Source organism: Sparus aurata, chromosome 5 (genome assembly GCF_900880675.1).
Source record: "Sparus aurata chromosome 5, fSpaAur1.1, whole genome shotgun sequence".
NCBI lineage: Eukaryota > Metazoa > Chordata > Actinopteri > Spariformes > Sparidae > Sparus > Sparus aurata.
In genome coordinates this window covers 3517010-3541350 of record NC_044191.1, presented here as the reverse complement: position 1 = coordinate 3541350, position 24341 = coordinate 3517010, and the positions used below count along the sequence as shown (strand labels likewise).

Sequence of the window (24341 nt, the reverse complement as noted above, 5' to 3'; positions counted from 1 at the left end):
TTTGGGCTTGACAATAAAATGGGAAAGATGTTGTATCTATTGTATGACCTTCTTAGGCTATATGCGAATCTGATAAAATTAAGAAGATGAAATTGTAGTTTAATAGTTATTCAGAACGTATTGGAATTTGGATAAGTATAGAGACAGAGTGGGATTGGAATGTCACAGACAGGGTCATAAAATGGTTTGGCCTGTGAGGTGGGGACTGGGTCATCTTTACCCCAACCAACATCTACCCCAACTTCCTGTCATCTGATGGGGAGAGAGAGGACTCTATTGTGCTTAGTCGTGGTAACTTAATAAAAGTAGTTCTCTGGTGATCTGTTTATAGCAAGAAACCACATTCCCCCACTCTGTGGAGAGGAGAAGATCTGCCAGGTCAAGAGGTTAGGGACTCGGGGGAAGGAACACATTTGAGTCAAGGATAATCATCACAGAGGAGGACCTTGTTAAGAGACAGGACAAAGGGCTTGTGTTCCTACAACACGTTTAGTCTCATTAATCCTCAACAGTCAGTTTAGATGCACGGAACAGGACCAACTGTCCAGTGATTGGCTCTGGTGCGCACGTGACTATGGTGGCTATGGTTAGCAATGCTAGCAGAACTGGTAAATCATTTATGAAATAATTGATTAACGGTATCATTGTAGTCCAAACAAATCGCAGCAGCCATGTTGAAATTCTCAGGTCAGTCTGATCCTGATCCGCAGAGATATTTGAGGCACACACACACAGACAGATAGAGAATCCTTGCTTTTATAGAGAGATTGAAGAAAGTTAATTGAGGTCAACTGTGTATTGTAAAAGATATTCTGAAATGTATTGAAGACATCAGTAATTACATCAACACAGTAAAAAAGTCACTCCTTGAGGCAAATTTTAACTGGCTCATAATTTAATAATAAATATACTTATTATGATAATATTCATACTTAAATAGTCTTAGTAATGTTAATAAGTATCTTATGAGGACTCAGAAGGGTCATATTACAAATTGACTATGCTTATTACAAGGGCCTTAGAATAAAGTCTTACTGAATCAGTTATGTTAGCTGAGCATGATTCAGTTTATTGTTGCTTGCCCATTAGATGAAATAAAGCACAAGTCCACCACAAAGTCATTGTTTTTGCTGATATTGAGCTTCTTGTGATTGTCACTGCACTGTGTGATGAAGCAGTTCTCTCAGATTAGTGTTCACAGGGACCATACCTGTCAATATACTGATAACTTCCATTTTGCTAAAAAGTACGCTTAATACTTTGAATTACATTTCTTGAAAGTCTTCACTACATTTACTAGTCTACACATACATGGATGTACGTAAACTGCAACTTGACTGGTTGGCATAGGCATCCATGAGGCAGTAGTTTCACTTAGGGAAAAAATCGTGAAATTGGCTTTTACTGTGGTTTCCTACAGTATAGCATACACACATACATGTTTGCCTTTTTTAGACTTCAGTAGACAGTCAGAGGTCTTTGAAAGCACAGAGCTGCACACTCTTCTGGCTATAGAGTGCCAGCAGGGATGGGTCTCTGAGCATGCTCAGCTCATGCTGTCTGTCAGCTGACTGGGAGAAGTCATCAGGGCCCTCTCCACAGCCTCCCACCTGGGGATGACTGGGGTAACCCGGGTGGACCATGAGCTCTCCTGTAATCACAGGCTGATTACAGCTTGATGCACTGCTGGAGGTCGTGCCTGACGGCCATGAAGCCAGGGCATGACTGAGGGCTCTCTGCAGGTTGGGGACAGACATGTTCTGGCCCATAGTGGTAAGTCCCAGGTACACATCAGGCCACCTATGGAAATGGTTTAGATCTTGATTAGTGTTTGTCAGCCATTCATTATAGCAGCTGACTGACAAGCAATAACACAGTAGATGAACATTTGATAAAACACATACCAAAACACTAAAGCGCAATCACACTAAATTGCAGTCAGAATCCTGTTTACTTAAATTTGAATTTAGAATTTTTACGGGGACAGCAAACACACTTCCTAAAACAGCACTTACAAAACACATAAAAGATCATAAATGTGAATATTACACATTATAAAACAAAACAATACATAGAAGTCCACCACTAGAAAAAAAAGGAGAATCGATATGATAGACCATATAGGTAAGACAATCATTGGTGATGACATTTCTGATGCTATGGCATCAAAATAAGGTGGCACATGAACAAAAGAAAATAGACAAAATGTGACTCAGGCTGGCAAAGAAAGTGTAATCAGAGACTGTTGTGCCCACAGAGGCCTGTCTCTGACCATCACCTCCTTGTTGCTGCTGTTTATATACACCCTGAGGCAGATTCAAAACTATTTGTTTATGTACTGAATATTAATAACTGTATATATGTTCTGTAATTTGTAGGATTATAAGGTGTTTACGAACTTTCAATTTGTTACACAACCATGTGTTGTACAGTGATATATAAATTACTTGTAACTTGTACCTTTTTTTATTTTAGCCAAAACCTGAGCTCTGCTTACCTGAGTTTTTAAACTGAGTCTCTGATGGTTGTAGGTATGGAGATCCAATTCTGCACCACTGTAATTTCAGAAGCAAACTGACCAAATGCTGTCCTTCAGAACTGTAACACCCTGTCAAACCTATTAGATGGTCCTACTTACTCTGCTTCATCTTATTTAAGTAGAATTCCATCCAGGTCAAGGCATTGATGGATATATTATAGATTTTTTTTAAAGTGAAAAAATATGGTTCACAAGAGTATTAGCATATCAACAGAAGTTTGACACTAAAGGCTGTTTTCAGTCCTGGTCCAGTACTCAACTTACACACCAACCCAAACACCAGAGTAAATGTTGGCTAATATCTCAGCAAACCATGGATATGTTGAAACTTGACAAACACTTGGTTAGGGGTAGGAAACCATGTAGTATCGGCTTGAAAGACCTGTTTTTGGTTGAAACAAATAAGGCTGAAGGGACCCCAATGACTTGTTGAAAACACCCGGTTTTGTCGCCACAAGCGCGACAAGAGATGTTCCCAACCTCCCTTAACAAATAGACATTTGTCTTGCAACCTTAGCTGGAATTATGGAGGGTTGTAAGGGCAAAAAACGAAACATATCAGAATCAGAAATACTTTAATACTTAATCCCAGGGGGAAAGTATTTTTGTTACAAACTCCAGATATACAAACAACATATATCATACAAGCACCATCTATTAAGAACTAAATACATAAAAGATCAAATGTACAGTTTAATAATGTGCAAAAAGTGCAAAAAAAATGAGTGAGGTAGGTAGGTAGTCAGGTAACAGAATAAAACTATATGTAAAGTGTTGAAGGTAACTTGTTAAAAAAAAAAATCCATAACATAACTGGGATTACTTTTTTGCTATAACAATTAATGTTACGCTTTAGTTCAGCAATTCAAGTAGTTAGTTTTTCATAAAAGTAATCTGTTACTGGAAAAAAATGACTGTCTTGTCCTTTCCTTTTGTTGCCACAAAAATAAAATAAAATCCCTGAAGCATTTAAACTGTTTCACTCCTGCTGCTCAGCAGGTGGCAGCGCGCCAGCGGAAGGTAAACCTACAGTTGTGTCGCTGTGCATGTGATAAGATTTTGTTATGATATGATGTATTTATTCATTTATTTAAGCATTTAAAGGTGCAATATGGAATATGAGCTGAATGCCGCCATCTAATGTCTCAAGAACAAAAAAGTAATTCCAGCGGTCGGGTTGCCAGGTTTGTCTCTATTTTGAGACCTATGTAAATACAGATAGCTAGCTAGAATATTCTTTATTATAGCCACTGACTGCAATGGTGAAAGTGAACCAGCAATACTGAACAGGGCAGGAGGATTGAGCCGCCTCCGTTTCCTCCGTTTACTGGGTGTGGAGGTCAATGGGTCACGATCAGTATTCTCATATCTAGAATCAACGTGATATAATGAAAATAAGTATAGCAGAGGAGTTTGACCGACAGGTAATGTTAGCTAAGTTAGCAAGCGAGTTAGCTTACAGATCCTGGAGAAAGTTCGCCCTTTCCGCGTGTGTTTTGATGCCGTGGAAATCCTTTACCTGAGTCCATCGAGCGTATGCTTCACCGATATTTACTCTGGTTTTTGCTCTTCTCCGGTCACTCAGCTGCTGGGACAGACAACGCACCGTTCGATGGGGCTCTGAAGAGCTTGCAGACTCCACCATTTTACCCAGTGTCAGCCTAGCTTTGCCGAGCTTTGCCGAGCATTGCCGAGGTTGCGAAATTGGCAACCCGCAATGCCGGCCGCTATTTGGCTGGTACGATGTAAACAGGAAGTCATTGTCGAACCCGTCAAAATTTCTTAAATTATTTATTTCAGACTAAATATAATTTTTCAAGGAAACGCATTACTTTTAATCTGCGCCCCTCTAAACGTCCCTGTGGATGTATTATTTTTGAAAAAATATAGCTTTTAATAAGCATATTACATATTCAACCTTTAACTATTAAATCATGCATATATGTATACATGAGTATACATGTAGAGGAACATTTTGAAAAATAACCCTTTAAATGGTGACTACTGGTGAGATTTTTGAAAAGGAAAATTCATTTCAGAATTTCAGAATCAGAATCTAAGAAGTGAGGCAAAATAGTATAGAAGTTGACATTGTTGCCTGGAAATACGTTAACCTCTTGAGCATTTAAGAACTTTTTTACTATTATTTGCTTCATTATTTGGGTCAGAAATCATGGCCGTGTTACGTAACGCGGCCATGATTTGCATAAACCCGGCCATGCTGCGGAAGCCATATAAATACATTCAGCGCATTGGCTTCGGAGGTTTTTCCGCTCGCTCTTGAGTCATAGCATCTCTTACAATAGTTTGCAGCTAGCTAACCAGTCAACCAGTCAGCTAAACAGTCATGTCTCCTCCACATCACTCGTGCATCTTTCCTGGATGCCACAGTGTGCAGGGTAACGGCGCTATTAGCTTATTTAAGTTTCCTAAGGACGACAATGTAAGGAAACAGTGGATCGATTTTGTCGAGAGGAGATACTGTTGAGAGTTAAAAATCACCACCATCACCTGTCTCTGCAGTGTCCACTTTACCCCCGATAGTTACAGCAACTGTCACCAGGTAAAGTCTGGATATCTGAAGAGTCTGTTGACGCTGGTCAGTGGGGCCGAACCGACACTCTCCGTCCCCGGCTTGCATCCTCCCGTCCCGCCAACAGCGCATGCTCTCATCTCTGCTGCCGGCATTATGTGCCCGCAGGCCTGCGACCGTCCCGCCGACAACAGGTGCTCTCATCCCCGACACCGGCCAGACTTTAGATTCTCTGCCCGGGCCGACCCTAGATCAAGCATTTGTGTGTGTGTGTGTTTTGTAATAACTCAAAATTATGACTGTATTTCTAGCTACAAAAGGCACATCTCTCTCCTCCCTCCATGTTGTTTGTGCCGCTGCGTGGTTTTACACGTGAGTGAGTGTCCTCGTGCAGAAAACGTGACTTGCTATTGCTTGATGGGTTACTTCGGTATACTTCTGTTTTAAAATCTGTTCCAGGACTCTTGTGTTCTACCTTTAACTTGTATTATACTCCTTCCTCTATATTATTTAGCCATAGTCATAGTTTGATATGGTACTTGCCTTTGTTACCTCCAATGTCACCTCAGAATGTAATGTTATGTGAATTAAAATGTACATATTCTGCATCATTTGGATAATTGTGTTCATAAATATCCTGCTATTTATTTTTATAGATTCAGTGTCCTCTAAAACATCTAAATTGACTCAAAATTAATCAAAACTGGGAGTTGAAATATGGTTTAAACTGCCATTTTGAATTTTGAAAATGTCGAATATTCCTTTCGGCATCAAATGTTGATACTTCATGGAGAGCACCTTGATCTATGCCACCCTCACAGAAGAAGCACTTGTGAATATCCAGTCGTTGCATTTCATCATTACATCGGCTTTAGCTATGTACTGTCACACACAAATAGGATTTAATGTGATGTGATGCAGAACTAATGGCTAAACTATGAACTCAGTAGATGGCTATATGGATAACCTAAAGTTGAATTAAAAAATAAAAGAGAAAACCCAAGATCTCTTAACATTTAATTTTTGCTGCCTTTTTTTTTATAATTCCGCCTATATTATACAGGGCTTTTGAGGTTTTTTGGGGTCTAAGATGTCTTGGTACTCTATTTTACCCTTATTATTTGGAAGATCTACCGGCCAGAGCACCAATTAACAAAAGGAAGCTTATTCAGTGGTCTTAAATGGCCATTACCATGAAAGTTTTACTCGAGAGGAAAAAAACAAAAAAACGTTTTTCTTGGATATTGTTTTGTGAGTGATTTGACACTAAATTTCAATATTTCAGCTGGGCTCCTAGGCTTAAATCATTCAGGAGGTCCTGAATAAGCTTCATGTAAAATTTGGTGCTTTTATCACCTCGGTAACGGTATTATGTAATTTGTGCGCTACCCCACTGGACTATAAGGGCTGTACGGTCCCTGTACGACCGCAGCAGGAGCCTGGTTCGCATTGCCGGCAGTAAGTCAGACCTGTTCCTGGTGCATGTTGGACTCGGGCAGGGCTGCCCTTTGTCACCGGTTCTGTTCATTATTTTTATGGACAGAATTTCTAGGCTCAGTCAGGGGCCGGAGGGGGTCTGGTTCAGGAACCACTGGATTTCATCTGGAAGTCTGGAACGTGAGATTGACAGGCGGATTGGTGCAGCGGTCGCAGTAATGCGGTCTTTGTATTGGCCTGTCGTGGTGAAGAGAGAGCTGAGCCGAAAGGCGAAGCTCTCGATTTACTGGTCAATCTACATTCCTACCCTCACCTATGGTCATGAACTTTGGGTCGTGCCCAAAAGAATAAGATCCCCGATACAAGCGGCCGAAATGAGTTTCCTCCGCAGGGTGGCGGGGCGCTCCCTTAGAGATAGGGTGAGGAGCTCTGTCACCTGTGAGGAGCTCGGAGTAGAGCCGCTGCTCCTCTGCATCAAGAGGAGCCAGCTGAGGTGGCTCGGGCACCTATATCGGATGACCCCAGGACACCTTCCTCGGGAAGTGTTCCTGGCATGCCCCACTGGGTGGAGACCCCGAGGAAGACCCAGGACACGCTGGAGGGAAGTCTGGGTGTCCCTGCTCAGACAGCTGCCCCTGCGACCCGGCCCCGGATAAGCGGAAGAAGATGGATAGAAGGAAGCATGGATGGATAAATATTGACGAAGAATATTTCACTAAGTTAAAACATAATGTGGATTTTAGAAATAATTACATTGATATTTTTTGCCATAAATTTCAAGTTTGGGAATTTTTAACACTATGAAGTTACTACACATTAAGTTTGCAGATATGCAGTAGCCTGCCTAAATCTGTCCATGGGAATCATTATTCTTCAGCAGGTATGTTAGTTATAACAAGCTCGAGCTAGCAAAGCACTTCGGATTTCACATGTGCAGTATTTATTCAGCTTAGGAAAAGCATTCAAGGCGAACTCAACAGGGACTACAAATCATCAGTGCTTCACCAAAAATTGCTCTAAATGTGCCTTCCACATTTGCGGAAATACAGAAAAAATGTGCACATTTTGTTGTCTTTGTTTTATTTTGCATAAGATTGCTGACTTGTGTAACCCTTTAATTTCTAATCATTTTAGAGCACTTCAAAAGTCCAAAAGTCAATATATATTGAACAAAGATTGATCTAATCATTTCCAACAGTAATCTAACAGCATGAGAAATTACACAACTACAATAACAAACAAGCAAACAGCTCTTATAATAGTTTGTCCCTGTACCACTGCAGATGCTGTCAGTCCAATCAGATGAGAACTTCTCACAGTTTTTTCCTTCCTGTTAAATCATTAATTCCCCAGCCATATACAGTACTGTTGAAAAACAAAAAGCTGAAGCTTAATATTGATGACCTAATGATATTTTAGCCTAATAATCATTAAATATGCTCTGTGTGGGAATCACACTTCTCGCACACGTCAACTCCTGTATGCTTATGATACAGTAAGAAAAGCTTATATCACTCTGATAATGCTTCAGTTTCCATCATCACTGTTCCTCTTGGTCCACCTGGTTTCCACACATGACGCTTAGGGGCATTAGGATTTGGCCCGTTTCAATTTAGTCATCACAGGGATCTTATTCCGGTCCCTCTCCAGTCTCTGCTGATGTCTTCTTTTTGCCTCTTTGACTGTCAAGGAGCACAACCATGCATCATTGTCACCTGCTTTTTTGACTCTGGAGAGAGCCCTCATCTGACATTCATCCAGGCCTTCTGGTTGGGGAATGATCTTACTGTGATCACCATGTCATCAACACATTTTTGATATATGATGTCACTGAAGATGTATATTCCTCAAGACTGAGTATTCTGAGTGGCAGCATCTCTGAACATCTGCACATCCAGACTGTGCACCTTAAAACAGCCCTGTAGGGCTGCTGTAGCTTCAACTTTCCATGCTTTGATAGTTTTAACTGATTGTTTGACCCTCCTTTTCAACTATTAGTAAGTAGGAAGAGGATGCAGAGAAATATTATGACAGGCCAAATAAAGGATGTGGGAGGATTTTTTAGCTGTCTGGAATACTTGTATACACATGGTCCAGGATATTTCTTCATCTGGTGGGGATCTGAATATGCTGGTGAATTCAGGTCAAACAGTTCTGAGGTGTGAATCAAATCAGCATGACTTAAGCGTGAACATTTACGACGACAGGCTTTTGCCACATAGTGTCACACAAAAATTGTCCAATATTTTCAACTTCTGCGATTGCATGCTTGATATGATGTTCGCATCACACCCAGAGCAATTAGACGTGAATTTGTTTTATTCTATATCATGATCGGCTCTAAAGGATGAGTGACCCTGACAGGGTCTTCTCTCCCAGAAGACTGGGAGAGAGGCCGAGAGAACATAAACATAATAACGGTGACAGCAGCTACTATATTTAACATTAGCTAATGTTAGCTGTGGTTGCTCACAGATAGTTAACGTCAGACCTTATTCCAGCAGACCTCTGACAGACCAGACTAACATAATGCTAATAATGGCTGCAATGTGAATCAAAAAATAATGGTGAATCTAACCATTAACAAAGAGAGCCTCCTCTTAACTTTATTTCAGACAAGGAAGACCTATTGTAGAAAAATGTGAATGTAAAAAATTAACATTTATAAATGGTACAGTTTGTTTAAACACACAAACACACACAGACCTGATTCCATAGCGTGTGAAGACAGGGATAGAGTCAGTAGCATCCTTCTCCACCTGTGTATAGAATCTTTGAAGGTGTGCTGGCAGCCATGGGCAGCTGTGTAAACCTGCTTCCATTGGAACACGAGTATACGGAATCCTGAGATCTGACATGACTTGTGCAAACACCTCACGCACCTCTGCAACACACAGTAAATCAATGTTAATTCTCCCGCAACATTTAAGCAACTCATGATTTGGAATGTTAAAAATAGATGTAAAATAATCAGTCAATCAGTGGAAATTTGTTTTATATATAGTCAGAGTAAGCTTCCATCAACTCATAAAGAACATGTATATATCATGGCACAGGCTTGAGTTCCAGTGATTTCTACAGCTTTCATGTTTCTGTGATGAATAAATGGAACACAAACTACTTTATGACAAAAAACATTCATGAAGTTTGGTTCAGTAATTAATTAAGACGGCTGACCATACAGACCCGGAGTTAATGTCCAGATGCTCGTTTTGATTAACATACGGTTGTAGCTCGTTGTCTTCCTTACTACGGTAGGAAAGAGCCGTCGTTTGTGTTTTAACAAGGTTTAACTTTAAGTTATTGATCCCGGAAGTTCGAATCTGTGAATATATTTCCAACTTCACCGGACTAAATCCTACCACATAAGTCAGTTACGTATCATGTCAAACCGGCTGCGCTCGCTCGCTGTGCTGTAAGTTTCGTTCTTCTGTTTTGAGACGCTGCTGCTGTTTGAGAGGCTTTCGCGTGAGATCATCGTGATGAGATGAGACTCCACCTGCACGAACTGCGAACTCACTGAAGTTACTGTTAGTGACTACTGTGCACTCAGGTGGCTGTAATTTAAGGCAAGCCCGCTACGCTGACTGGGCCAGGGGCACAGAGGCCACTGTGGCCGTACGATAAGTTTTTTTTTCATGCTGCATCAAGGCCAAAATGCGGGGCAATTCCCACCCTGCATGCAGTCAATGCACTGTCTCTGTATTGAACATCATCTGATCGGCCTGATTTGATCTATTTTGAGAACTCCGATCAAAACTGATAGGGGCATTATCGGCCGAATGCGATCGGTTGCCGATCGATCTGTGCATCTCTAACAACAAGTAGTTCCGACCAAGCAATCTGATTGGTCAACAAGACATTTTGACCGTGCTCAAATCAGCATGACTGAGCGCCTCGGTCCTGACCGCATCACTGCCGTGCTCAAATGACGTTAAAGCACACCCTCTCCAGTAATATTGCTTAAGTCAGGACTATGGGAAGGCGATTCTAAAACCTTAGTTGTAGTCTGATTTAGCCATTCCTTGGATGTCAAAAAATTCATGCTCCTGAATTCGGATAAAACTGAAATGTTTGCATTGCCCCTGCCTGACAGAGACACCATTTCAATAAGGTGACAGTAACTCTTTCGATCAGCACATCAAAACAATAATGTAGGAACATGTCCTCTCGTCTCCTCATCACAGGACTTTCATCTACTGTCCTGCCTCCCCATAAGAAGGGTCTAGAAGACCCCCCTTTGTCACCTTTTGCCCCGGCAAGGAAATGATACTTTACAGGAAGAGCACCCCCCTTTTCTTTAGCGGGTGAAGCCACAATATGTCACCTCTCCCCCTTGTAAGACACTTTTACCCTTTTCTTTTCTCAGGCCGATCGACACTCGATACCCAGGTTCAGGATCTAAGCATCTGGATTTCAAACCAAAACTGTTTTTCTACAAAGAAGTGCTGATAATTAAGTGCATTTTTATGATTGTAAATTAGAAAAGTATGGTCCTGGATTGTGTTTATCCTCCTTTGAAATGACAGTCGCTCCTTCCAGAGATGATTCCAACATCTGGTATTCTGTCTTCTCTTTAGCTAAAGTATAATTTACTATGTTGTTGTTTAAAACTGTTGCATTCCCAACTACAGCAGGAGTCAGGACACCCTGATTTCGAGTTAATCCTGGATGAGTATTAAACTGGACTTTCATCTTTTCCAAAATAACATATTCTTGACCAGCATAAGAAGGTCATAAATTCAATGTATTCCACTTTTTTCTTAGACCAAATTAACCCAAATTACAGATTCTGGTTTAATATGTCTGAATGTTTGGTGGAACCACAGTGCCACCTTTTGGTAAGTTCTGGTATAGTTGGACGAGAACTTCCTAAACGAACTGATTTTACATTAATGCTTATAAATATAATTATTAGGGCCGGGACTCGATTAAAAAAATTAATCGAATTAATCAGAGGCTTTGTAATTAATTAATCGAAATTAATCGCATTTTAATTGCATATAAATATTTGACCTGAGAACAGTGAGAAGCAATTATTTTTTTCACATGGATTTTAGTATACCATTGAATAATGACTGAATACAGAAGCTTAAGCAACAAAACATTGTTTTTGTTTTGTCAAGACCAACAGACCAGTGCAATTTTTTAATATTTTTTTGGCCTTTTTTTGGGACCCAGGCCGGGAGTCGAACCTGGGTCCGCTGCTGAGCCTCGGTACATGGGACGCTGCTCTACCCACTGAGCTAAACGCTGCCCCGACAAGTGCAATTTTTGCCATAAAGTGCAGCAATAGCATGCTCTTATCTACACTGCCATCCGTCCGCTTTTGAAAACAAAATTTCCCATCCACGGGGCCAACCAAAGCGGTCTCATCTGCTTCTTCGTTCATTGTTGTTGTCTGAAGTCATGAACGTTAGTTGGTGCTCCAGTATAATCGGTACCCCTGAAACTCTTCCAGTGAGAAACGTTCTGCGGTGCAAAAATAAGTGCGATTAAAATGCGTTAATTTTTTTAATGCGTTAATTCTTGTGTAATTAATTGTAATTAACGCGTTAAAGTCCCGGCCCTAATAATTATCTACCTCTGACATTTTGTACCAAGGATTAAGCTAGCACTATACGAAATATGTATAAGCCATCAGTGCTGCTGCTGCATATTTCTGTGTGTGTTTGATATATCCTAACAAGTAACTTTTCCTTTTTCTTATTAAGTGATTTTGGTTATGTCATTTTAAAACATGTAAACAATGTCTGTTAAACCATGGTGGATTTCTGTGAACGGTGAATCGCGATCTCAAAACTTTCAAGACGATAGGAATAGTTTAATAAAAATTCCGTAGCATAAACTGGGATATCGCCAGAGGAAGTGACGCTGTTAACCCGCCCTTCGGTTCCGCGTTCAGACTAAATCATAAAACAGGAGACTCCGTTCTCCCTCACTCTCTTGCTCCTAACTTTTTGAAACTTTTACTCTTCGTTTCCACTTTTGATTTTCGTACTTTACTTTGTATCTCCGCAGATTTGAACGTGTTGAACTCGCGTTTTTTGAGGTATTCTCTCTCTGAGTACCTTTTTTTTTTAATGCTTGAACAAGAACGAAACTTATTTCTTTTTCTTATATATATCGTTAAAGTATTGTTGCAGACTCAGAAGAAGTTACCTTTTTCCGATTCTTGTATTTAGTAACGACGGAAGACTCCCCCAGCCAGCGTTTCATCCTCCAGTTATTTTTAGACAAGAAGTTAAATCAGTTCATAATCAAAGCTGAAGAACTACTGCTCTAAGAAATTCTGATTAAGACACTGATCATTATTCAGAAGCCAGTGCAGTAGTTGACTGCTCAAGAAGCCGAGCTAACATCTCCAGCTGAACAGAGAAATTACCATCCAGCCACGACCGGTCGCCCACAGCGCACTCAAGCGAAAACTCAGCTGGGCCTGTGAGTTTGGTCATCAGAAACAAGATGCAACGTCATCCTCCGGCTGTTGGACCGCTGTTGCAAACCTGCAGACAAGCTGAGAAAGGATCAGAGGAACCCAAATCCGTGGACCTCTTCCTCTACAAACAAAGTAGGCTGAAGCTTCGGCACACAGCTGGATTCACACGTAAATGAAATCAGAGTTGGTGTTTGTAAGCTTCGATTCCCATCTTATAAGCTCTTGGATAGGGTTACTCCCGTAATATTTCAAATTAAAGGGATAGTTCGGTTTTTTTGAAGTGGGGTCATATAAAGTACATATCTATAGTCGATCTGTTTCCGACCGTAATCACCGATCAGCGCGGCCTCAGTTTGGAGAAGTAGAGAGCCGCTCCCGCCCAGACGCTCAGCTTTGTACTGCAGTGAACGGGGTTCAGCAAAAAAGCGAAATTAACCACCTAAAACAAGGCTCACCTAAAAAAATGTATATCAGTTCAAGTGTACGTTGTATAGGTAAAATTCACACCGCTTTACATCACGGTCAGACCGTGCTTTCTTTTGGCACTACATTTTCTCAACCACAGAACCTCCGTATCCCTACGCATTAGCGTAACTGGGCAACAGCTGATCTGCGAGCGGCGGCTGGACGATAGGTTTACTTTCGATAAAAATGAAACTTAACTCTCCGTATCCTTCCACATTAGCGCTCATGCGTAGGGATACGGGGGTTCTGCGGTTGATAAAATGTAGTGCCAAAAGAAAGCGCGGTCTGACGGCGATGTAAAGCGGTGTGAATTTTACCTATACAACGTACACTTGACCTGATATAGATTTTTTTAGGTGAGTCTTGTTTTAGGTGGTTAATTTCACTTTTTTGCTGAACCCCGTTCACTGCAGTACAAAGCTGAGCCTCTGGGCTGGAGCGGCTCTCTACTTCTTCAAACTGAGGCTGCGCTGAGCGGTGATTACGGTAGGAAACAGATCGACTATAGATATGTACTTTATATGACCCCACTTCAAAAAACCCGAACTATCCCTTTAACTATCTGTTCCGCAAATTCACCATCGTTCAGAAATCACCTAATCTCAATATTTGACCTTTTACAGTCTCCACATTTTCTGTTATTTGTTGCCATTTGTTTGAATTACCATTTCATTTTATTTACTCTGCATTATTTAGTTAATAAACATGACTGTATGTCCTTGTCTGTGCAAGTTTAATTTGATGTGGAAAATGGATGGATCCGTGTAAAGAAATGACTACTTCACAATAGGAGATTGAATATAGATTTTAAATAAATTGAATAAGTTGATTGGAATTGTTCAAGCTTAACTTGTACAGTCGGATTTTGGAATAATGTCCTCCGCATTATCCCAATAGTTGAACAATGGAGGTGGTGCCCCATCTACGAGTGTGTAATTAATCGCCAGTGATTAACTTTATTACCAAGTAGTGTATAAGTGTATCTCCTAGAATGACCAGATTGCTTTTTACCACCTGCGCAACATAGCCTTAGATAGATCCTTCCTGTCCAGGGCTGACACAAAGATCCTGATTCATGCCTTTGTTTCATCTAGGCTGGATTACTGCAATGCCTTATTTTCGGGTCTGCCACCTAAGGGGAACTAAAAGTCTTCAGATGGTTCAGAATGTTGCAGCTAGACTCTTGACACAAACAAAAAGGTTTGATCATATTCCACCAATCCTAGCATCACTGCACTGGCTACCAATTCATATAAAATCAGACTTTAATGTGCTGCTGATGACATACAAAACTGTACACAGCTTTGCCTCGTCATACATGTCAGATCATATTACACCATGTATTCCTCCTTGGGCATTACGGTCCCAGGATTCATGGCTCCTGACGGTTCCCGGGGTTCAGAAGAAGCCAGCTGGCTGCAGGGCTTCTTCCTCTGGAATAACCTCCCTGCTGACATCAGACAATCTGGCTCTACTGACACCTTTAAATCTTAACTCAAAACTCAACTATTTGAGCAAAATCTCTGCCTCGAGGCTTCGTTTAATTCCTATCACCCACGTTATGTGGCCTGCTTAATTCAGGGATCATTTTTCCACACGGACTGTTATTGCAGATACACACCGCTACATTCAGAATTGAGTAAAAGTCAGAGAATGTCCGAAGTTTGGGATCATTTCACTCTTAAAAAAGAAGATAACAAAGTGCAACGTGTCTGCTGCAAAGCAGAACTGGAGTACCACAACAGCACGTCGACAATGATTCAACATCTGTACCAAAAGCATCCAGCTGTTAACACCAGCTCACCAAGCGTCGCCGACGCAAGCTAACGTAAACATTGATGCTAGCTTAATTAACGGAGCCTGGCATCGCTAGTTAGAGTGTATGGTATTTGCATAGGCTGTAGCCTGATGTCGGTATGACCAGATATCATGTTAAGATGTGGAAACTACTTTGTGTTAAATTGCAAGTGAGTAATAGACTACACCAAATAACTCCTTTCCTTTCGTGAATGTCATGAACAACTCATGGATGTAACAGTCTGAGGCATTTGTTCACGCTGAGCGGCTCGAGAACAGCGTGGAGACCGCTGTTGGCTGTTGGCTGTTGGCTGTGGTGTTGAGTGTGCAGCGTCCAGGTTAACTTGTGACACCTGTAACTATCGGTTATTTTTGTCATTCCTTAAAGCCACCGTTCCCAGACACATACAACGTTATTAAACTGAATCCAAATCGATGTGAAACTGTACACTGTCATACAGCCCGCACAGTATGTTGAAATCCAGCCCGAACTCAGCGTGAGGTCAGTCAGCGGTGGAGACATCCAAATCAACCTGTGATACGAACACCTTTAACGACTGTAGACCAGCTGCAGCTGTTTTAATGTACTACATGTATGCTGCTACAGGAACACTTTTCTTTTCCTTTTGGTTCTTTGCAAAGCTGGATGTTTGCTAGCAAATGTAACCTTCCAGTTGACTGGCCACATTTCTTTCATTTGTTTTAATAATTAAATATATTGGAATTAAATTAAGTATGGATCATTATAAATACTTTGCTTTGAAAGTTCCAAGTAGTCACACAGTGAGAAAAAAGTAGGAAGTGATAAGCAAACTCAGAATTAGTTTTAATTATTTTTTTAAATCATGCATGGAAATAATGAATAAAAAAATTGCTGCATCAAGATGCATCGAGAATCGGTTTAGAATCGAATCGTTGACCTCTGAATCGGAGTCGGATCGAATCGTGAGGTGCCAAGAGATTCCCACCCCTACTCTTCATCATAATTTAATTCGTGTTTTGTTGTTGTCACTTCTTTGTAGATTAGCAAATAAGGGTTTGAGTTTAAAGTCGCTATCCCTTTTTAGATAGAAAAGGCAGCACATTTGCTCCAAGGTAAGGGCAATGTGCCGGCCTGTCTTTCTAAAACGGAGGCTTATATTCCTCCTTTTCCAAAAGCCGCCTCTGAGGTAGGCGTAAACATGTGACGTGACGTGAAGCTCGAAGTTGGGCTCTGAACAATGACAACGAATTTGTCTTCAAAATAAGAGCTTTAAATTGCACCCCATTGGATTTTAGAACTGGGTTCTTAGCGGGGGGGGGCTTTTCATCTGAAAGTAGCGACCGTTCTTAGTTTGCCGACACAACAACAAGCTAACACAACCAAACAGCTACAAAGACCGAGGAGACGCTAGCATCTCCTGGATCTCAGCGGCTGTCCAGTTGCTCATCTTAATGTCCGCGGATGAAATGATGGACTGACTGCTGTGATCAGCTGTTTCTTGGTTTTAAAACTCCCCGGCTGTGGGTCACACAACAGTCCAGGTCATTGACACCTCTGCCCACCTCACGCAGAGGGTGACACAACCGCCTCATTTTTAGATAGCAGGCGAGGCGGAAATAAGTGTACCCCCTGAGGCGGAAAATCGGCGGACCAAAACAGACCCCCAATTTGCCGCCCTCTATCTAAAACCGCGGGCCAAGCCGCCAAAAGGACGGGCAAATTGGCGGCTTGGTGCTCTGTCTAAAAACGACTGCTGTTAGTGGTTTCTGTACACTAGACAGTTCGGTCACTCAACAATTTTGCTAATGCTTTACTTTGAATTACATCAATTATTTCCCCTAAGACCATATTAAAAGTAATATTTTGAGTTATAATTTAAATCTTACAGTATATAGACAGAAAACTGATTACACATCAAAGGACTAAACAGACTGTGTTAGATAACACATAAAAAGCTGAAAAAACATGGGATCACTAATCCCTGTTTAGTAGTGAATCATCATCTCGATCATAATTGGATTCTGTAAAGACGAGTATCATAGATCTATTTAATATGAAAAACATATTTAACCCTACATACATCATTCTTGGAAAGTCACCCCAAGGACTTACGTGGAAAACAGACCGGTACCTTTATAGAATACTCAAAATTGCAGCCATGAAGCAAATAGCAGGATTTGTCATGTACTGGGCATCTGTGGCTGTACAATAACTGTTCACTTAACTTCACTTTTGGTTTGTTTGTTTGCTTTCATCATCGACTTGTCATACCTGGCAGTACATGAACATGTTGATGTCCGTCCATGTGGTGGGGAAGCTGACCTGTGAGTTCCCTGAAAAGCCTGACCTGGGCTCTCAACTCCAGCTCCACCTGGTAAGGAAAAACACACCTGGCGGTTAGGTAGTTCAGAAAAGACAGTTCTAAGTTGGGTGGCAAGGGACTTTTACCATTGTGACTATGATTTCTAATGAAGCTACAGATCAAATATACAATCAAGTGAACATAACTAACATATGTAGCAGGGATCTAACCTCAAACACAATACTATTTTCATATGACTGAAGGCTGTTTCTCCACTCGATAACAGAGCAATTACCTGGTCTGTCAGTGGCATAACAACAACCTGTGTCAGGTGGTTGGTAATGCGATGTGCCCATGGAGTTCCAGGTATATATTTTGCATTTTATTTTGCATTTTTTAACAGTACAGGTGCACTGGGACCATTTCATGGCAGCCCAGGCTTAAAGGAAAATACAGTGCATGCATTTAACACGTATTATATGTATGTGTTAAATATATATATTAATTTGGGACCCTATGGTAAATTTATCCAGCATCTTCTGACTCTATCTTAAATTTATCTTAACTCCAATGTGATACCTGGCTTCAGGAACGTGTACCCTCAGCAGCTTTATTGGTACCCGTATGTCATACCCCATAACCTACCCTTACCCTGCAGAGTTTGCATGTTGTCCCTTTGCTTTTGTTCTCCGGGTTGCGCACTAAGTTAATTCTCCAGTTTATGGGGGCACTTGCCAAAGCCACTGGCTCAGATCTGGAGTTGATCCCTGGGCACTACTGCTCCGGATGGATTAAAAGCAGATTACCAGTTACACTATGTTATACATTGTATGATATGTGATCAAATAAAGATTCTTCTATTGTCAAATATATTTATAACTGTCATAAAACATGTCTCAAATGAAAATGGACTGGAATTTCTTGGTCTAAATGTAAATCTATTACCACAAAATTTGTTTGTCCTCATAGTAATTTAAAGTCCCCTTTCGTAAAAATATTGATCTTCATGAAAAAACTATATAGTTCATTTTCAAAACTTGACTTCCTGTTTTCAATTTGTTTACCATAACCATTCAGCAACAACTATTTAAATGAATGAAAGTTGCCAAGTTTCCGTACTTTCACTTGGAAGTTCAGTTTTCAGCTCAATCCAGTGAAAAAGGAGCAATTGGTGAGGTTTACAATACACATACAAGGAATTACTAAAATGCGGAAATTTAGCTCAGAGGGCCAAACTTTCTTCAAATTCTAATTCAAATTCTTAACTTAAAAAGTATTTGGAGTATTGCTATATAGAATTTTGCATGGTGCCATGAATTTAATACAAAATTCAAGAAAATCCACGACATGATCTAGGAAACGTTCTGGAGTTTTAGTGAGATGGCATGGAGTGACCCACATTTGCAGATTATACTCAATTTCAGATTCTTTAGTCATTGCAATATTTCTGTTGCATTTGTTTTTCTTTTTATATATATAATTTTTTTTTTTCCAGAGTCTGGATGAATCAGGTGTAGCTCTATGGCCTCACTGAATACATGCACACAACATAACTAAGACTTTGGATTAGTATACCTGTTTCATGCTGAGCTGACCCCTCTCCAGGGCCTGACGGAAGCCCATCTTTCCTTGGAAGACGCCGCGCTGGTTTATCAGTGTAGAAACCTGCTGGAGGCTTTGGCATACTGGAACGCCCTCTGACAGGTTGGCATGGAGGCCAATGGGGATGTCGTGCCTGATGTTAAAAAAAGTTTTCTGTAATATCATGTGATGGTGGCTGAAAATGTCTGACAAGTGTTTTTATAGTGAAAAGCCCTGGGAAGCCTTTGCAGCCACTTCAAACAACTTTTCAACCAAATAATTATGCTTGCCTAAGAATAATTATTTCTAGAAACAGTTTAGCAATTGCCAAGCACACATTTTAATTGTTTAATCACAGTCAGAAAATACTTAGTCTCTTAAAGTCAGACTTGTTCATGGTATTGCATGTCTTTAGTGACATTCTACTAATTGTTCCATCATTTCAGTAATCCAATCCAAAATACAAAAAATTAGGAAGATGAAAAATTGTCTTTTTTCATTCAATTCCTTTGTTTGAACTTCTCACTAGAATATATTTTGCAACACTCTGCGCCCCTCTTGAGTCCTTACAAATCTCCCGCAGCTCCCTCAACCTCTGAAATGACGCTCCGATATTTATTATAGTTTTCTCTCTGACTCGTCCAATTCTTTCTTCTGATACTGCTTTTTTAATGTCTTCTCTTTGACGTAGGCAATGGTGGAGCATTTTTTCAGCTCTGTTGTTGTTGTCTGTTCTCCGCCATTGTTTACAGTTTGGGCTTGAAAGTATCTGACCAGGTAAGAGCAGACACTGCACCTGCGTGAGGGAGGGGCACTGCCAAGTACGTGCTGCGTGAGGGAGGGGGGCTGCCAGCATAGATGCACGAAAGTGATTGACACTTCTCAGACACTCCCCTTGGCTCTGATTGGTTGTATTGACCCGGAAGCAGTGGATTCTTGCAAATCAAATTACAGCCACTGGGTGGAGCCACAGGCAGTGGATTTTTACACAGCTGACCTGTATCTTATTCTACTGGCAGATCGTAATGACAATTTTAGCAAATATAAACCAAAAAATAGTTACAGACTACAACTTTAACAACAGTACTGCAGCTGGACTGCTGATACATCTGTGTGGCTGCTTGTCTAAGTCCACTTAATGTTAGTCTACTAATTGTTAGTTTTGATGCATTCATGTACAGTCCCCTCCAAAACTATAGGAAACAGCAACGCCAATTCCTTTATTTTAGCTGTACACTGAAACCATTTGGATTTGACCCTAAAATATGAATATGAATATAAGAGCTCAATATGTCAGCATCCATTTCCAGGTTTACACCTAGATCTGTTAGAAGATAGCACCTTTTGTTTGAACCCACCCAAGTGAGCAAAATTATTGGAACATGTGACTGACAGGTGTATTTGGCTGCCCAGGTGTGTCTTATTGTCATTATTCAAACAATAAATAGTGCTGAATGTCTGCTCTGTTTCAGCTTTGGGTTTTGCCTCTGCAGACTGCATATATGGTTAAAACGTGAAGACCAGAGAGCCGTCTATGGGGGAAAAACAGGCCATTTTGAATCAGACTGTCCTCACTAAAGGCTTAGAAGTTTATCACTTCTTTTCTCTGTCACAGACATAGTTTCTTTCTGGGAGCTGTTGTTTGAGATGATGATAAAAGTAGTTTTTCTGGAGCGTCTGCATCTCTCTATTTACTTAAATAATTAACTTAGCCATTAGCCATTCCCTCTTGCCAACTCGACATACTCTTATGCGGCGACTAGAGGCTACAGTTACTCACAATCACCCCTCGCAGCAGGTGCTTGTATTACAATGTACGGAATGGACGGCCTATCCTGGCTGCTTAACAGTGGATGTATCTCCAACAAAATGCATCGGCATCTTGGCCAGAATTTTTTGAATGTTTTAGATTCAAATGATGTCCAGATCTTTGAAAATACACCATAACTGCATTTTAGTATCTCAATATTTACGAATATGATCACTGTAAGGCCTACATAATGATGAATGAGTTGCATGTCTGACACTGTCCATAGAACTAAATATTGATTGGGAGCGATGGATCAGACGGACAGACAGAACATAGTTCTAGTCACCTATTTTGGTTTTCTAAGCATGCTGATTTTTGCCGCCGTTAGTCAATCTTTCTGACCTAATTCCTTTTCCCCCCATTGAAGTAATCGACGAACAGAGGGGAGACAATCGACAGGGGGGTGAAGGTACAGTCAAGAACAGAGAGAGAGGAAAAGAGGGGAAAGAAAGCGCCTGTTAAGAGTAGTGTAAATCCACTGTTATTATACACCTCTCCCTGTGGATTGTGAGTGATTACTGCGAATGCTCTGATCAATAAATGTAAATAAATAGTCCTCTGTTCGTTGAGTTTTCAACCCCCCCTTTTTGTTTTCTGCCAGCCCTTAAGCAATGATCATTGTGCTCCAGGCACTTTTGGGTTGGGAGTTACGTGACTTTTTTGCTCCCCCTGACCTGCCAGAATAGCACCCTTGCTGCTTCTGGGATCTCCTGATGTGCAAATGAAGCACTAGCTGTAGGTGTCTAAATGTGACAACAAATCAGACATTGTGCTAAAGTTGTTTGGCTCGTTATGTGAGGGATTAAGAAACATACCAAACAATCAATACACAGATTCAGGTATATTACTACTACCTTTTTTTTAAAGGAGATCTGTGTGTCAGGATTTTATAAGAACCTGCACTACCTTTTAGCCAGATCTGCTGCCTCTTTTGCAGCAGATGCATTAACCAGGAGTGACACATTGGAAATGCCTCCAGCCTGGAAGCACTCCACGATCCCCTGGTTCCTTCTGGGACAGTAGCCGAAATCATCTCCCGTCACCACCAGCATCATTCTGGGCTGTGGCATTCTTGCTGTTCTCTGTGGAGGACACACAGGAGACGGAACACTAATCATAAGGGCGGTTATGGTTCAGCAGGTTGAGTGGGTTAAAATTAATCAATAAATGAATATGTTGTGTGATCCCCAGCTCCAACTGTCCACATGTCAAAGTGTCCTTGCTATATTGAAATCAACCAGAAATGTGATGATATAAAGCTGCTGACTCAGCTCTCATGTTGCCTGTAGGACATGTACCATATGAGCAGAATTTGAATCACTCTATGCTGCATACTGACTTGTTACAAGATTGAAACAGAACTATGACAGAAATATGTCTTACTGTAGCTGTTTTTTCCAGTGTAAATTATATATGTAATATTTTTTTTACCTCGTGATAAATTCTTACATTTCACTGTGGCCTATAGATAGAAGGTGTGGCAACACATTAAGCTTTCGCTGTTGACAGTTTTTCTCATGTAGAGTTGTTCAAGCATCTCTGTTGAAAACCATCAGCATGGTCTGCCACTTGCATTTCATCCCTCTAAAGACTTGCTAAACTACCTCACTCCCACGGCTGATCAGGGAGTTCTGCAGCAAGTCTGAGTCCGTGAAAACTGTCACGTTTGGGAGTGACAAGTGACGAATGAGAAGGCCTGTTCAATGTAGACACTGTATGCTGTACTTGCCTATCTTCTCCTTCCAAGTGCTGTAAAAGTTGGGGGTTCCCAACATGAGCCCTGCCTGGTGGTCCAGCAAAAATCCTTCTCAATGACAATCCCCTGAAGAAGGACAGAGTAGAATGACTTTCTGTTCAAGTAATCTGTTTCTCTTATGTGCAGTCTCTGCACTGATCAACTGCAACAGTGACACCATTGAGGACAAAGAGCCAGTGGAAAGCAGCAGCAGATGCTGTTTTCTCACAGTGATTAGGCCATGGGATGAAGGTTCCTCCCACTGAGCAAATCATTTCATCATGTCTTGGATGATCCTGTGTGCTGATGATTGTGACACATCAAACTTGTCTAACACCTCCCTAAAGCTGTACTGGTTAACCATGTACAACAGGAACATCAACACCTTCTTTGATACAGGAACTGACAGTAAACCTCAACTAGGTTCCTTTTTTATGATTCTGAAACTTCCTCATGAGATACTCAAACTGTGGCTTGGTGACTCGAAAATGGCATAAAAAGGTGTAGTAGTCATTCCTTAAAAAAAATAAAAAAATAAATTGTATTTTTAATCACAGGTATCAATACACATTCAGGTACAATGACACAAACGTATCAATCAATCAAAGCTTTTATTGTCATTTTGTTGTGCCAACAAAGCAGCACACCAAAAATGAGATTACATTTCTCCAGGATCAATAACAGAAGACACAATAAATAACACACAATTTATAAAATAAAACAATCTTTGTTTACAAGTTACACATATGGTACCCTTTCCAATTCCACAATGGAACATAAAAAATAACCTAGAGTATCCTGTACCCAAAAGGTGGTTTCTCATCCTTATCTTGTTTGAAGTACTCAGACACTTCACAGGGATATAGTAAATCTGGTCTTGGGGTTTGACATATTGCACCCATTTTTCCCAGCGTTGTATGAACACATCCATCTTTAAGTGGAGAGAAAAAGTAACTCTTTGCATCTTGTAATTCTCTGTCACAACACTCCAGTTCTTTATAGTTGGTCCTGCCTGCATCAACCATCTTTTGGTCAAAGCATTTCCCCCGCTGCCAGCAATACACCCATCAAATATCTATGTATAACTTTACTTCTAGGGGGATATATTGTATATATAGTGTTAAAAATGGTTTGTGTTGCCTTATGTATTCTTTCCAGTAATTCTGTATATTCTGGCATCCCCAGATAGTGGGACGCAGTCTGGCAACCACAGTTTCTCCAGCACTACGAGTTGCCCTTATCATAGCATGCCTTCGAAGATAGGGTAATAAAAAAAACATATTATGTTTTTCCAGCAGAATTCTTTCCATGCATGAGATTTTGTACTCTTCCATTGACATTGTCCATCGCATCACCTCAGGTAATGAACGACTCAGTGCACCTGCACTCAGTTGGCTCGTTGGCTCATTAATGGTTGACCACAAACTCAGATCAAGACTGTCAGTTTACAAAGACAACCCTGAAACGGAGCGACCTGAGATTTTAATCGCTGGAGATTCTGTCATCAGGTTTGTAAAGCTTCCTGGTGCAGTTACATACTGTCTATCAGGAGGAAAGACAGCTGAGTTTATCGAACTAATTCCCGCTCTACTTGATGTCCATCCGTCCATCCACACTGTGATAGTGCATGCTGGCACAAATGACGTCATGTCCAGGCAGTCCATGAAGCTACACTATGAACTTCAGTCTCTAGCCGCCACAGTTGAAAGCCTGGGGAGGA

The 24341-nt window shown here is 40.8% G+C and overlaps 1 protein-coding gene across 4 annotated transcripts in view; it reads right to left on the bottom strand.

The window, feature by feature from the left end:
- Positions 1-740: 740 nt before the first annotated feature.
- ydjc (YdjC chitooligosaccharide deacetylase homolog) overlaps positions 741-24341 on the bottom strand; it is a 37656-nt gene continuing 14055 nt past the window's right edge. The window contains exons 2-7 of one of the 4 annotated variants that reach the window (XM_030417965.1): positions 22616-22708; positions 21793-21968; positions 19071-19230; positions 17465-17564; positions 9216-9393; positions 741-1800 (exon numbers count right to left, since the gene is read on the bottom strand). In XM_030417965.1, the coding sequence (XP_030273825.1) occupies positions 1470-1800; positions 9216-9393; positions 17465-17564; positions 19071-19230; positions 21793-21956 (933 nt within the window). In that variant the 5' untranslated portion in view covers positions 21957-21968; positions 22616-22708 and the 3' untranslated portion in view covers positions 741-1469. Of the gene's footprint in view, positions 1801-7429; positions 8192-9215; positions 9394-12894; positions 13016-17464; positions 17565-19070; positions 19231-21792; positions 21969-22615; positions 22709-24341 lie in introns of those variants that run through there. The other 3 variants (XM_030417967.1, XM_030417969.1, XM_030417966.1) reach the window with 3 other exon arrangements.